Source organism: Hoplias malabaricus, chromosome 18, assembly GCF_029633855.1.
Source record: "Hoplias malabaricus isolate fHopMal1 chromosome 18, fHopMal1.hap1, whole genome shotgun sequence".
NCBI classification, from domain to species: domain Eukaryota; kingdom Metazoa; phylum Chordata; class Actinopteri; order Characiformes; family Erythrinidae; genus Hoplias; species Hoplias malabaricus.
In genome coordinates, this window is record NC_089817.1 from 15,304,278 (window position 1) to 15,315,488 (window position 11,211).

Consider the following 11,211-nt stretch of genomic DNA (forward strand, 5'->3'; position numbering starts at 1 on the left):
TTAAATAGAAAAATGTATTGAACACCAAGCTTGCCAAACATGTTTTTTTGATTTGCCCTTTTCACAAACATAATGAGGATGTGCAACAAGAGCTTTGCTGCGGCTAGCAAGTGAACAATCTTTGTTGGCACTAATCTAATCTAAAGAGAACAGTGGTTGTTTTAATCAGATCTGAGGGAGTAAGATTGCTGCCTTCTGATTGGTTAAGAACCGCTTGCACTCTGAGCTGCCAGCGCCCACGCAGCCCCCTCCGCTACGGAAGAGGAAGACCAAATTTGGACATGTGCTGGCTCTGGCTCAGGGCAGTTCACTCAGGCACAAGAGTTTGAGCAATCATGGCAGTTAGAGGGAGAGAGGGAGTGCCTTCTGGGTTTTTCCTGCTGCGCGTTATCTGTGTGCTACATTACCAACGTGACTTTCATCAGCCAGTTTGATGTTTTAATGATTCATTGTCTGAGTTTTATGTACATAATGAGTATACCTGTCAATCAACTCTTAGTGAGCAATCTATTCTTCATACATAATTTACCCCATTAATGACATAAGATGATGGCCTTTTAATGTAATACAGCGATAACAGTAATAGGCTCACACTTAATAAAGTGATTTGTTTTGCTTGCCTTTACAGAGGCAGTTAGCCTTTGAGATATTTGAAGACCCCATGTCTCTATTCTCTGGGTTTTACCCATCGCCAGAAGAGGAGCAGGCGGCTCAAGAGGTTCCATCTGGTTTGGACTTTCCACAAGGTGAGCCAACAACAAAATTCTTGTCTATGTCAGGATTAAACACTATAAATTGGACCTACTGGCTATGTATACTTTGATTTGCTGATTCAAACAGGAAGGGTACAGCCTAGCTGCTTTAAAAAATGTAACTGAGTCCCTGAAAAAAAAAGTTTAATTTAAATAAAATATATCACACACACACACACATATATATATATATATATATATATATATATATATAACATATATATATAACATATATATATATATATATATATATATATATATAACACATTTAAAAGAATAAAAGAATTTTAAAGAATATTGAGACCGTCAAAATATCAAAGACCAAAACACTGATTACTTATCCTCTCTCGATACTGTGTTATTCCTGCTTATTAAGATTTTGTGTCATGTTTTTATTTTTTCAGACCTAGGACCATGCTCTGTACCTTTGCTGACTCCCTGCAGTAAAGCAGTCATGAGTCAGGCTTTGAAGGACAGCTTTAATGGCTTTTCTAAAGTGCAACGCATCTGTGGAATCTCTAACGGTGAGTATTTCTTCTTACCCAAGTTGGTAAGGTACCCAAGTTGGGAGAAATTACTCATCAATATGAATTCTAATGAGTAACTTCACATTCTAACAGATCCACGGAGATGGAGCAAACAACATGTCCAGCAGTGGCTGCACTGGGCCACCGGAGAGTTTAGCCTCACTAACTTCTTCAAGTTCGATATGAGTGGACAGGAGCTGTGTGACCTGGGAAAGGAGGGATTCCTAGACTTAGCTCCGGATTTTGTTGGCGATATCCTCTGGGAGCACCTGGAACAGATGATGAACAGAGGTATGTAGAGGCCTTCACACTTTTATATTTGTGAATGCATGTGGCACTAGCGAGGTTGATTTAACACTTATTTTTGCCTACAGCTTGTCAGGAGAGTTCTGAAGTCAAGGCACTTTCCTGTCCTGCTCCAGGTGAATCAAACTGGATGAGAAACAATACTGTTGGTGAGTCTTAAGAATTACAAACCTTAATAAAACTCCTAAATACAAAATAACAGATACAGTATACTTTAGAAGTGACTGACTTTTATTGTTGAAGGATTGGACGTAGTTAAATGTAGTAGCCTACCTCTGCAGGAAGACTTGAAAGTGAATGAATATGTTTGTTTATATTTGAAGGTTTCGGGCTAGAGGACACACAGTGTGCATTGCAGGTCTCAGGCAACAGTAGTAGTCTCCTGCGAGAGCTATTTGAGGCCACGGAGAATCATCTGCTCTCTGACCAGGACTTCTCCATGTTTCCCAAGCCTCAGCTGAGCACCGTCAATATCAGCTACATTAGCCAGGAGTACCCAAACAGCAAAGCAACACCGCGCCTAACCACACCTTGTGAGTTTTACAACTTATTTTTTTTAATGTAAAAAGTATTTCTTTTACATACTAAAGCCTAATCTAGAACAACAAATGTATACATTCAGTAAGAATGCCACAGAGTCTATAATGTTTATGATGGTATTAAAATCGGATTTTAAACAAATGTGTCTGTTTGATTTGTGCTCCAGTCTCATCCCACGAGAAGTCCTCTTTGGAAAGTGTGGACAGCGTGGATGGGTCAGAGTGTGTGCTGCGTTCCTGGGGCAGTCAGTCCTCCCTTGCTGACACCCAGCGTGTCCCCTCTCATGACAGTTTTGATGACGAATACACAGCTGCGCCGCTGAGTCTTGGCAAGCAGGGCCTGTCCTTTAAAGACTACGTTCAAGAGAGAAATGAACCACTGGAGCAAGGCAAACCCGTCATCCCTGCTGCTGTACTCGCTGGATTTACTGGTGAGATTTGTGATTTTCACTATCACTCTGCATTCTCTCTGTGTCTCTCTCTTTCTCTGACTCAAATTAAACTCGTACTATTGTGGTGCTCTGTAGGAAGTGGTCCTATTCAGCTGTGGCAGTTTCTCTTGGAGCTTTTGACTGACACAACCTGCCAAGGTATCATCAGCTGGACGGGAGATGGCTGGGAGTTTAAACTGACTGATCCTGATGAGGTAAGAAAGCTGGAACTTGTGTGAAATGGGGTGTAAAATGCGGTGATTATGAATCAGTCTGAAGTTGGTGATTCAGGTGCAGACATTGTTAAGGAATGTTATGAATAATAAAGGATTTGAATAGTAAAAAAGAAAAATGGCCTTTAAATTTGGCACTGATTTTTATTTGGGCAAAAAAAAAATGTAAATGATTTTAAAATAAAAATGTGTAATCTTTATCGTTGATCTAATATTAAGCCAATGTTCTTTTAAATGCATTTGTGTATTTCTAAAAACATAATTATTAGTTAAATCATCAGCCTTTGTGACTGATTCATATAGAATCATTATAAGCACAACTGAATCATAGCAAATTCAGATATTTATCAGTCGTGTGGAATTAATGTGAACAGAGATCTTATTTTCTGTCATTTCTCACGCTCTGTAGGTAGCACGCCGCTGGGGCCGCCGCAAGAACAAGCCCAAGATGAACTATGAGAAGCTGAGCCGTGGCCTACGTTACTACTACGACAAGAACATCATCCACAAGACATCAGGGAAGCGGTATGTCTATCGCTTCGTCTGCGACCTGCAGAACCTCCTTGGATACACCGCGGAGGAGCTTCACAGCATGCTGGGTGTGCAGCCCGACACGGAGGACTGAGCTAAATGTCTGCCTCAGAGATGGGGTGTATATGTGATGGAGCAGTGGGTGGGGGGTGAGAACCCCACTGGTCCACTGTTACAGTCCAGGCCTTTTTAAAAGGTCTGTGTTCTGAGCGGCACAGCACTGCGGTTGCACTTGAAGCTACTGCCCCAGCTCAAGGAGCGGAGCGTTGTTTCTATTTTTTCAAGAGCCAGCTCTGTCTATTCACGACAGCAATGCTTCAGTGAGACAGAGCCACCTGAAGACACCTGGTGTGAACCTAAAAAACATCCAGGCTTTAAGCTGCACAGATGTATTAATCTCATGCTTTATCCTTGGGAAATGACAACTATTTTGTGGATTATTACTATTGCTTATGTCAGCAGAACTGGGTATAAAGGGTCCAGCAGAAGTCTATATATGCCACTCCCTTTATAGAGAAGTATGTTTCTACTTGCTGTCAGGGGTAGGCTGGAAGGCCTGTGTAAACGAGAGTATAAAGACAGTTGTTCTGTGATGAGTGCCACTGCATTCACTCTTTTGCTAAGTGCTTTAAATTCAGTGCTGCGCACCTCTGCTGTCCCTGCTGCTAGAGAGAACCTGCACTATGCCTCATTCAGTCACCACACAACTTCTACTGCCATCACAGGCCATAGAGGTTTAGCTATATTTTGGTGCCATCTACTTCTGTATTTTCATTAGAATAAGATTGTAAATGTAAATCCTTTTTACAAATGTTTTAATCACAGCTGCTTTGTTGAGGCACGTTTTGTGCCAGGATGTTGACCGCTTTTTTCAGAGGCCAAAGTGACATTCCAGTGTCAGTATTTATTATGATGTTTTTGTGCATTATATATGCACTAGTTAATATACAACACATTTGTAAAAACTTGCCGATTTCAGATGTCAAGTCGAATGTCGGATCTTGAAACGTGAAGATATTTGCCTTGGTTCTAAGATGTAAATGCTTTAGATTGTAATGGAAAAATTTATTAACATGGGTTTAAATTTGCTGACTTTGCTGTAAGTACATTTTATTTATCTTTTTTATATGTCTGAATATTTTGTTATATTTATGTAATTCAAAGCTATAAGGCACTCAGAGGAAACTACGGATTACAGATTGTTGTAAATTGTTTTTTGTTTTTTATCATAAAAAATTATGTTTAGTATGTTGTGGCTATTCCTGTTGTTTACAGAGCATTTTGATATCTACAACTGACTGCTGCTCTTAGCATTAGAAGTTTCGCAGCTATTAATACTGGTTAAGTTATATCACCTTTTAAGCAGCCAAGGTTTAAGATAAAAATGCATAATTTGCAGAAATGTGTCACTCAAAAAACGAATGTTAAAATGGACAGGTTCTTATAAAAGACGGTTTTACTGGCTGTGACATTTGATTGAATGTTTTCTTGTAAAAATTAAACAAGGTCATATTACTAGTTTAACATGTATTGTGAAACTAACGGACTAGACCTGTTTAACAGTCAAATGTTACCATTGTTTTGCCTCATGTGTTCATAAAAATATTTTTCTACTTATTTTCCTTGTTATTCTCATCTATTATTATATTACAATGGCAATCTATGGTGGACTGTATTTGATCCTTTTTGATACATATGCATTAGGGAAGACTGCTTTTTAAATACATAAGGTTTCAAAGAAGCAGCAGAAGAAAGCCAGCAGTCCATATTTGGAGATAATGCTGAGACAGGATCATCAGTCTCTTTTTCAGATGAAAGGGTCCAAACTGATCATTAAAAAAATAAAATAAAAACGTATCCAAGACCAGCAAACTTTTTTTAAGGCAGGTTAACATGAGATCAATTGAGAGAAAGATCCTTGTAAGAAAATTACTGCAACATAATGGGCTGTGTGTAAATGTCAAACAAAGTATGTGTTGCTAACAGAGTGAAAAATGCTAGGTGTCAAACATTCACTACTTCTGCTGTTTTGTCTGAAAATAATGGACATTACACTTTAGGGAAAGATTATGTGGCAACATTTACTAATCTAATGTCCACATAAGTCCTAGACTTCTTGTGTCTTTACTGTGGCAAAATAATGCTTGACTAATAACATCATAGCTCTGCTTTGCTAAATGTTAAGGATACTAGCACAAATTGTGGTAGTTCAAATTTGCCATGCATCATTGTGGAAACAACTTTGTCTCTATTTACTGTGAAATAAACATTTTTCAAATGATATTGGTGGCTGTGCTTCACTCATTCCATTTTAAAGTTTGGATCAGGTTAATGTAACTAGCACACAGAAAATACACAAAAAATGGGGGCAACCGCAAAACAATTTTCAACTATCAGGTTTTAATCTAACTCTTCCCATTCAGCTGCAGAAAGTTGAAGGACGTTTTTGTCAGTATTGTGGCTGAAATACAAAAGTAATGGACAGGGACCACAGGCATGTTTTACAGCTTTTGAATGAAAATTGCTTCAATTCCAGGCAAGAATTGATTCTAGAAGTCAACACAGGTCCTTCATAACCAATTTCTGAAATAACTCTATGAACATATAAAGCAGAGTGGCACAATAGATTCCTTTGCTCACTTCTTCTCACAGTGGGTGAAAAGACACAAAAACCAAACTGTTCATGACTGAAAATGTGTTATCTGGTCAGATATCTTGCCTTTGCCTGTATGTGAATGATGCTAGGCATCATGTAGACCTCAGGAAGCTGGTGTGCAAGGTGTGGTTCAAGATGGAGGAGGCAGTGATGTTCTGTGGGTATTTCAATTACATGGAAATGGGTCTTTGGTTGAGACAACAGCAACTTTAAACAATGCCTACAATGAGCTGCTGGACAACAAGGCTTAGTCTTTGCTGATCATCTACTGAGAAGCAAAACATTCCATATTTCAATATCTGATTTGACCTCTTGAAAATATACAAAACTACATGGAACAACGAGTAAAATGCCAGGGAAAGCATCCACAAAATCTGACAGAACTGCAATTATTTGAGGCACGTTTGGATGAACAATGTTGTTGCCTACATCCATAAAGTTGTTGGAATCGCAACTGTCATTTGTGGAGGTATTAAATGCTATTACATATGTTTCAGTCACTAGTGACACCTAAAAGTCTAGCATGAATATATAACACGCTCTGGTGAAGCTGCACAATGCTAAATGTGGGTATAAAGCCCACTCACCATGGGTTGGGCTAGCAGTGGAACTACATATTATAAAGAGATAGAGTACCATCCAGTATCTATGTGTTGAGTTGTACTAATCATTGCCCAATATCAGTAGGTGACCTAATGCAGCTGTATGATTCTCATAGCAATGTTCTGTTTTGTGACAAAAGTAAAGACTGTTACTAAATCAAAGAAACTCCCCCACTGATATCCTTGATTTCAGAAAAAATCAAGAAGCTTTTGGTCGTACAATATATTACCTTCACTTAATTACACAACATATGTAATTCCAGAGCTTGACTAAACATACCTGAGCAGGACTTTAATATTAGTCTGAGTAATGAATTTTACAGCAGCTTCTATTACAACGTATGGATCCTCAAAGAAATGTCTTCAGGGTTACATTCAACACTCAATGCCAATGCAGCAAGGTCTCACACTGACACATAAAGCATTTAACACCTTCCCACACACTGACACAGCTAAGCATCTCCACTCAACACTCCGCTCAGCAATCACACCGAGGCAGCAGGGGGAAGGAAGGCTGTAAGAGAACCCACAAATAAGTGCACAGTCAGTATTATGCATACGGACACTGCGATGGGTGTTGCAAGAGCTGGATGTAAGAACATGTTGTGCTCAGTGTTGAAAGCATTTGATGTAATCCCTGTTGTGTACTGTTAATCCTATAACTTGGTCAGGAAATCCCTTAACTCATATTAACCAGAGTTATAATTATTGGAAGAAAGCCATCACAGGGAAATTAAATCCAAACAAACAAATAAACCATGTTCATTACTGAGAATGAAGGCAATAAAATGTCTGATGTTCACCTCCTCCACTCTGACGCGTTATCTCCAGTGAAATAAAGTCACACTCTTAGTTGAATATTACATGGTGTTCCTTCATAAAGTCTGGAAAAAAGTATGTTGGTTTTGGAGTAGGTTTCCCATCAATGTCCTAGCTGAAGTCATGCTAAACCTGAAAGATAAAACAGTGGTCCCAAAATGCATTTTTATATTTGTGACATATACATAATCACACATGGTTTCCACGCTGGGAAGGTGAAAGTTAGCTAAAGTTTCTAAAGATCATAGCTCAATGTGCTTGGAGGAGAACATTATGTGCCAGTCCTAAGAAATCTGTCAGCTGACATTCTAGGGTGAAATTCCCTTAAGCAACCTTTATGTGAAATGACACTTATTGAAATAAGCCTTTCGAAATGTTCATACAGGTTTATGTTAACTGCCATGAAAGGCTTAGATATCATGCAGCCTTAAGAACAATGACATACAGGAAGCTTCATTAAATGGAAAGTTATTCTGCCAAATGCCAAAAATATAGATGTGGTGCTCATACTTTAATTGGTAACTGGGTTTTTTTTTTAAACACACGTCAGTATCTCTGGGTTAAAGGTGGTCCACTAGTTCAAAAATATCCAGCCAAGAGCAGTTATGAGGTTTGAAACTGACCGCTGACAAAAAACTAGATCATGGTGGAAACCAATAGTGTTTTGTGTGGTGACAGGTTCTATGGGTAGAGCTGTAAAACAGTTGGTGTCTGGTAAATTATTGTGCTGTGCATCAGGCACAATAAAACAGCCAACAGACATGGTCTCTTCTGTAAAGGGTGCTTACAATTTCCACATACTAGATGTTTTTTTCCCTTTCCTTCCTTCTCAGTCCCACATACAAACACACACTCTCTCCAGCGTCCTCACGTGTCCAAGCTCACATCAGCTCTGTGAGGTTGAATAAAGTGGGTTCAGGTGAAGGCTAAAATGCAGAAATCACAGTGGATGTTCTGTACAGTCAGTGCCTGAGAGCTGAGTCACGTTTAACGCTGCATTTTTCAGTCTACAATTTAAACAAAAAAAAAAATATCTAAAAAAGAAGATGAATAATTAGATAAATCACAAGGAAATGAAACATATGAAACATAGCTTTTCACTAATCACATTTTAATGCAAAAGAGATACTTTATGACCAAAGATGGGCGGATTCCTAATAATTCTTCTGAAATTAAGGATATTAATAAGATGTCATGGCATTCTGCCGCATAACATTTAGTGAGATCAGAAACTGATTGTTTATGTGTATTTATACCGATCTCACTTTGCTCTATACTTGATGATATTACACTTGTTTGAAGTTTACACAGAAGCTGTGGTGCACCTAAATGTAGCTGAATTAACTGTTAAAGGGGCAAATGTAAAGTTTATGAACATATAGGGTACTTTCAAAGGTTTTCTGGAATCCATATATATTTTGCACCTCTGTTGTGTATTCTGATGACCACGGTGTGTCTGATTGTGTCACCAGCTCACACTGCAACACTGAAGAAAGGGATTTACTTGATTAACGTGCCTCAAGTGCTTTTCTCACCACCACAGAGAAGCAGTTAGAAATACAGTAGGTTTCAAGTGTTAAGTGTTTGTGTGTATTCGTATTTGCTTGTTTCACAGAGACGGTCACTCGGTCCATCTGAATCACAGCTACGCCTCCAGAGCAGCTTCAGTGTCTAAGGCAAAAATCACAAATTCGCAACAATATAAAACACTCATTTCACACTCTTTCATCTCTCTCTCTCTCTCTCTCTCTATCTCTCTCTCTCTGCCAAAGCCCTGCAGTGAGTCAGCAGTGGGAACTGTTTGTTTTGCACATTCAGGCCTACAAAACCAGTAACAGCCTCAAGTCAAGAGTACTGCACAATCTTAAATAATACTTTGAGTAAGGCTATTTCTTTTTATCACTCTATGGAATGTTCACCGTGTAAACTTACAAGTGCTGGATCAAATCATGGCATTTAAATTAATCAAACTCTGTATTAAATATCTGGCTTTCCCCAACTTTTTTTTTATTTCTATGCTGTTGAATATACTAGGCATTTTTCTTAAAGCACATTAAAATGACTCTGGGCTCTTTCATTTTCATTAAATTCCAAGTGTTCCAGTGTCTCAGAACCCATTTTCCATACACTCATATCTTTAGTGCTCTTACTGGCATAGAGTAATAATCCATGAAGCAGTGATTACTCATGACTCAAACAGCCAAATAAGAGGCCCATCACTGTGACAAACGTCATGAGAAACCCATAAAACACACAGTGGGAAAAGTTGCCCCAGAGGTATCTGTATTTATCTCAAAATTAATCTGCGCCAGATCAGATATTAACAAAATGATCTTTGTGTAAAGCTATGTTACCAAACTACAAAAGACAAATGTATTTCAACACAATGAACCTATTGAGTAGAATAAAGACCGTCAGCTGTCTCGAAATATCCATGACTATTTTAGGCACCTTAAAAGTTAAAGCTATGGCACATCAATTTCTTAAACAAGGCAAAAGCTAAAGTGACATCATTTTTTTTAAATATCAGCATCAGAAGATTTTAAATGTTAATTTTATGATACATTAATACTTTAAAACTAGTTTTAAAGTTTAAGAGACTAAAAAAATCAGAGACTCAAAAAGCTATAACTATCTCAGACACTTTAAAGCCAAAACTAAAGTAGAATAGTACTTCAGAGTTCCTAAAAGCCAACAGTATGATTCATCAAACACTCTGTAAATCCCAAATCTCAAGATGAAATATGTAATATTCACCTATGTGGTTTCCATTCTTGTATCCAGTGATTCCAGGAAGGCTCTGATCACACCATGACCCTGAACTCTATAAGCAGCTATAGATGAATGAATGTCTGTGTGGTGTACACTACAAAGGAAAGTGTTTCATTTAGGTTTTGTCTTGAGATGAAGTACGCAATTATTGTTTCTGAACATTCTTAAAAATCGAAAGATTTGCAATTTTACTTTAAGATATTGGACATTTTATGACTAGAGCCAAGAAAACTGAAGACACAATTATTTTAATTATCTTTGTTATCTTAGTTGTACATCAAAATGACATCCCAGTATCTCAGACTATTGTTGCTTGTGATAAATAATTTACAAAATGTTTCTTCTCAAGTAAAAATACAGATAAAGTATGAAAATGAATTAATATTTTTCCAGGAGTAGGTACTGTACATATGACTTTAGGTTTACCAGGTCTGAAGTGTTGATGTACTCTAACTTATGTAATACTACTGTACCTAGAGTATTTTTTATTTTTCACGTAAATATCTTTGGTGTAGGCTACAGACACATCATGACCCTGAACATGGGAAACTTGCTGAACACAGCTCACATTCCAGTAAGTAACTTGGGGGTAAGAAAATTGCATGCTTTGGCCTGCAGTTCTTCTGCAGCTCTTGGTTGTTGTGGCCTCCATCTGCGAGCTCTTACCTGCGTGAGAGCCAGCAGTGTTGCTGCTCACGTCACTGTAGAGTCTCCTCCTTCTGAGTCAGCATGAAACTATGCAGAGCTGGAGGACAGTCACACAGTCAGCATAATCACACACACACACACACACACACACACACACACACACACAAACTCCGCCTGGGCAAGAGAGGACTAATGAAGTAATAGTAATATAAGAGGCAAATGAAAACCACATGGAAAAGTACGTACTGATCTCTGATGATGAAGTAAGTCATGTTTGGGGAGTTTTTGAATAATGACCTAACATATAATCCACCTTCTGTATTTAACAGTAGCAACACTGTGTATATACTGCTAGATAAATCCGGTCTCTTAAGCCATATCTGGAAGAGATTACA

At 38.2% G+C, this 11,211-nt stretch overlaps 1 protein-coding gene across 1 annotated transcript in view; it reads left to right on the forward strand.

The window, feature by feature from the left end:
• The window catches only part of ets2 (v-ets avian erythroblastosis virus E26 oncogene homolog 2), a 7,414-nt gene extending 1,833 nt beyond the window's left edge, over positions 1-5,581 (forward strand). Inside the window, exons 3-10 of the mRNA XM_066650824.1 lie at positions 629-746; positions 1,157-1,276; positions 1,373-1,570; positions 1,654-1,734; positions 1,909-2,118; positions 2,292-2,555; positions 2,652-2,770; positions 3,198-5,581. Coding sequence (XP_066506921.1) covers positions 629-746; positions 1,157-1,276; positions 1,373-1,570; positions 1,654-1,734; positions 1,909-2,118; positions 2,292-2,555; positions 2,652-2,770; positions 3,198-3,413 — 1,326 coding nt within the window. The 3' untranslated portion in view covers positions 3,414-5,581. The remainder of the gene's footprint in view (positions 1-628; positions 747-1,156; positions 1,277-1,372; positions 1,571-1,653; positions 1,735-1,908; positions 2,119-2,291; positions 2,556-2,651; positions 2,771-3,197) is intronic.
• Positions 5,582-11,211: the final 5,630 nt, after the last annotated feature.